This window comes from Bactrocera latifrons, unplaced genomic scaffold, assembly GCF_001853355.1.
Source record: "Bactrocera latifrons isolate USDA-ARS-PBARC rearing strain unplaced genomic scaffold, ASM185335v1 scaffold_222, whole genome shotgun sequence".
In the NCBI taxonomy this organism is placed as follows: Eukaryota; Metazoa; Arthropoda; class Insecta; order Diptera; family Tephritidae; genus Bactrocera; species Bactrocera latifrons.
Genome location: NW_017535764.1, coordinates 481,898 through 486,711, shown reverse-complemented (window position 1 = coordinate 486,711; position 4,814 = coordinate 481,898). Strand labels below are relative to the sequence as shown.

Here is a 4,814-nt window from a genome sequence, read left to right as displayed (position 1 = left end):
TATATCTGACTCTTTTAGTTTTAGGACTTCCAAACAACCGTTATGTGAACAAAACTGTAATACTCTCTTTAGCAACTTTGTTGCGAGAGTATAAAAAAGAGAGGCTGAATTGCGTGAGTACGAAAGCTGGATGACAGGGGAATGCTCAAAAGTTCTACGAAAAGATAGGGCGACTAACAAGGTTTCAAGGCTGAAGCATACTCTTGTAGAAACGCCAGAGGTGATCTAGTAACTGATGCCCTGAGCATACTAAAATTATGGAGGGAACATTTCTCCAGCCTGCTGAGTGGCAGTGAAAGTATAACGCCAGAAGAAGGCAAATCCAATTTTCGAATCGATGACGATCGAGCAGACCTTCCATTGTCCGACCGTGAAGAAGTTCGAATAGAAATTAACCGTCTGAAGAACAACAAAACGTCGGAGGCCGATGGATTGCCGGCCAAGATAGGAATTTAAATGTGCTCTGACCAATTCGCAAAAGGAGAGACCCTACGATCTGTGCCAACTACCGTGGGATAAGTCTACTCAACATAGCATATAAGGTTCTATTGAGCGTATTGTGTGAAAGCTTAAAGCCCACAGAAAACAAACTGATTCGGCCTTATCAGTGTGACTTTGCCTGGAAAATCTACAACTGACCAGATATTCACCATGCGCCAAATCTTTCAAAAAGCCCCGTGAAAATAGAATCGACACACACCACCTCTTCGTCGATTTTAAAACTGCTTTTCAGAGCACGAAAAGGAGCTTCAGACAGGGCGACTCCCTTTCATGTGACTTCTTTAACCTGCTCTTGGAGAAAATTATTCGAGCTGCAATTATCCTCAATAGAGAAAGTTCTATCTTCTATACGAGTGTACAACTGCTGACGTATGCCGATGACATCGATGTCATTGCCCTCAACAACCGCGTCGTTAATTCTACTTTCTCCAGATTAGACAAAGAAGCAAAGCAAATTGGTCAGATAGTGAACGAGGACAAGACGAAACGGACGCGACTAACTTCGAAGTCGTAGATAATTTCATCTATCTTAGAACAAGTATCAAGAGACAATATGTGGTTTTTTTTTGTTTTCAAATAAAGAAACACACATGCATTTCATTTCAACTGTTCAAAACTTGCGGTTTTTTGACAATTTAGTTGAAAAAAGCCTGTAAACGATATGAAACACCGACGACTCGCTAAAAACTGAGAAAAGTACGCGCACACATATACATAGTATACATTTGAATAATTTAAAACTCACCTTTGTATAAATGCTTTCAACAATATGTTTAAAAATATAAACACAAAGCAATAATAATCTCTGACAATTTGCTTTAATCGAAGCACGTCCGAAATGAGATGCCCGCATGAATGACATGACAATATAACAATCCCCATCTTGTGATAAATGAAGAACCGCTCGATCGATTTTGTGCAAACTTCACATAAAACATCTACTAAATAGCCCGAAACCTGGGATAGGTGAGCCCGTCCTTAAGTTATAAAATTGCAACGAAAAGTGGCATTACTTATTATTGGAAGTTGTTATTGTTGTAAGGAGGTAATTTTCATTACTGATACTAAAATTTTCAAAATACCTACGGATCCGGCCACGCGTGCTTGTGGTATACATTTTTTACTATTATTCATACAATAAACTATTCAATAAAGTGATTTACGAATAGAGGCGAAAACGTTTTTGTCGGTATAAGAATCCAAGGGATTGTACTTGAGATTTAATTTTGAATATGTTCATAGATATAAATTTCATTGAAAAAAATAACGAATTTAAGTCTGCTTTCTCAAGTCCAGTCTTTCTGTCCAGTTAATAGATTGCACTTAATAAACATCAGCAATGTACATGGTTAATGGAGATGTCTGCTTAATAGGACGTCCATTTAATAGAGCTATATTCTTTATTTATGAATTGTTTTGTTTTTACTATCCTATCTTCTAAGTTGAACTGGACACAGTGTGCTAAATTTAGCTAAAATCGGTTCAGTAGTTAAGAAGTCCATCGCGGACAAACATATAAAGATTATAAGACGTACAGTGCATAGGAAATTTATTATAATTAGAGGAAATAAAATTTCTATAGAAAAATCGTTTTGTTTAATACTTACAGATAATAGACATATTACCTTTACGTAACAATCCGTATTATCGTCATGTAGTGGACATCCATTTGGACAATAACCGCATTGAGACGATTGATGTGTTAGAAGGTGGCTATTGGTTTGAGCACTTTCGCTTGCTCAGCTTGCGCGGTAATCGATTGCAAAAGGTAAAGTTAATATTATAATGTAATTGGTTATAAATAGAAACCAAAAATAAAAACAATAATTAAAAATAAAAATTACTTACTTAAGTGTTTAATATTTCTCCCCTTTTCCCACAGTTACCTGTATATGCACTCGATAACGCACTGGACGGCAATCTCGACGCAAATCTCCTACTTCTCAGCGGCAATCCTTGGCAATGCACTTGCATATTTATAATGCGTTTTCGTGAGATACTCATGAAGTACAATGAAATAACTCGTGATGCCATAAATATCACGTGCACCTATAAAAACAGTAGTCCGGTGCGTCGAGCCAGTGTGCTCTCGCTTACACGTGAAGATGTCTGCAAACCGGAAGAGGAGCCGAAAATATATCCGCTCGATATGCTCAATGCAGTGTTGGCCTTTCTCATACTTCTAATTCTGAGTAAATTAGCTTATGACTACTATTACTATAAAAATTTTGGGCGCGTGCCATGGATTGTAATGAAGTTGCCATAAATTTTATCGAGGGAACATACAATTCGTCTAACATGTTAAAAAAGTGTACTTCTATAAAACGATATTAACATACTGTTTATGTAAAAATAGTTTTCAGTACTTTAATTGAAGTAAACACATAGTATTGTTGTAGCGGCAAAAAAGTTTTCAAACATAATTTTGATTATTCACTTAATTTAGTCCATTGGCGTCAGGTCTATTGCTTGAGGCAAGTTACGAGCCTCAGTGTTCTCTAAAATTATATCGAAAATCAGAATTATGAAGCAATGCTGAGACTTTTTGGATATACTGACGAAAAAGTCCCAAATAAATGTCCTGCAGTCATATAGAGGTGACATAAAATATGTATGTATATAGAATTTCAATTATCAGATCACGCTCATATAAGGGTTACGCCGATTTTTCTTATTATTTATTAACGTTTTTCACTTCACTTTCTTATATAATTTGTTTTAAATTAATAAGATCTTTTTATAATTAATCCTTTTATTTCTATGCCAATCTTCATCAAATACTGTTGTATAATCCATAAGGTTGTGTTTTAGCTTTATTTATCAAATATCATTAATATTAAATATCATTATGTCAATATTGGATTATTTTGTTTAAAAATCACACAAATCTACAAACACACATTCATATGCATCGAAGGAATGTGAATTAAATTGTTTGGTTACTTATTGAATTAGATACGTAAAAAGCCAAAATTTACATAAATAAGTTTATTTGAAATTATATGTATATGTAATTAACGATAGATAGGTATGTATGTAATGATGTCAACAATTAGAATGCTTAAGTAGTCACATAAGTGTTAAAGCATTTAAATGTAGAAAATTAAGGCGATTTTTTTCACTACACTTCAATATTGCGTATGCTGCTTTTGCTGGCTGCTTAGAACTTTTACTATTTATTATTTATTTATTTTTTTTTTTTTGGATGTACATGTACATATAAGAACTCACATATATAACAACCTAACAAACTTGTTTTGAATTGGGATTATTTAAAAGGAAAATAGTGCCATTTTCGCTGTCTTATCTCATTATTAATGTAATAATATTCAATTTAATTATAAAGAAATAACAAACATTTCCTTTAAGCGGTTTTAGCTCGAAGCTAAAGCTTTTCATATTTTCACCACATTAATGTTAATAAAACAAAGATCAACATCTTAAAAATACAGGCCCATCGGAGAAATTATATCAAACAGAATTTTGTACATACGCATCCGGAAACTTTAGGTATGATATTAGCTGTCGTGGATTTCGAAAGATCTATATTGGCATTTGTCATATTTGACATTCAAAACGCTGAGGTAAAAGTAATTTGTTGTAATGCAAAAGTGACGCTAAAATAATTGTTTCAGATTTATTTTCTTTTTTGGTTACTGAAACAGCTCTCTCACAGAAAGCCCCAAGCTGACTTTTTATAAATCTTACATCAACACTAATCATAACTATCAAAGTCAAATCTTTTAGTTTACGGTTTTTATTTTCCTTTCGTTTTCCCTTCTTGTTAATAATTATGTCCTTACAACTAATTGAACGGCGTTGCGGGCGGTGTTCGGACAAGCAATGAGCTTTAATGATCCATTACATAAGCTGTAGGCATAACTCATGTGAACAATTATTATATTATCTTTGTCAATATTTTTTGATAAAGGATAAATAACAAAAATATGAAGAAGTGCCCGTAGCACTTCTTATTTTCTTTTGTTAAAAATTTCAGCGCAACCGTTACACAAGAAATCTTCCGCAAGGTGCTGAACCTCAGATAAGTATATGTGCATGCATTACTATATCTATGGTATACGCCACTGTGCTCCATATCTAATAAAACTTATGCAATTACTATATAATATTAAATTAATGAAATGGAATGGAATGAGTAATTGGCACCTTAAATTTTCTGGAACGTGCTTTCTTATTTATAAAATATATATTTTTGTATGTATTTGCAGTAAGAACCCCTCAAAATCATACTACTGTGATCAAATTGAAAGGTGAATTTTTAATTTATATTTCGCGTGTTTTTCGAATCGGTA

General features: G+C 33.6%; 1 protein-coding gene across 1 annotated transcript in view; it reads left to right on the top strand.

Annotated features, from left to right (window-relative positions):
- The window catches only part of LOC108968632 (protein singed wings 2), a 32,045-nt gene extending 28,930 nt beyond the window's left edge, over positions 1-3,115 (top strand). Inside the window, exons 7-8 of the mRNA XM_018932763.1 lie at positions 2,111-2,269; positions 2,384-3,115. Of these exons, the coding sequence (XP_018788308.1) occupies positions 2,111-2,269; positions 2,384-2,767 (543 nt within the window). The 3' untranslated portion in view covers positions 2,768-3,115. The remainder of the gene's footprint in view (positions 1-2,110; positions 2,270-2,383) is intronic.
- The last annotated feature ends 1,699 nt before the right edge of the window (positions 3,116-4,814 follow it).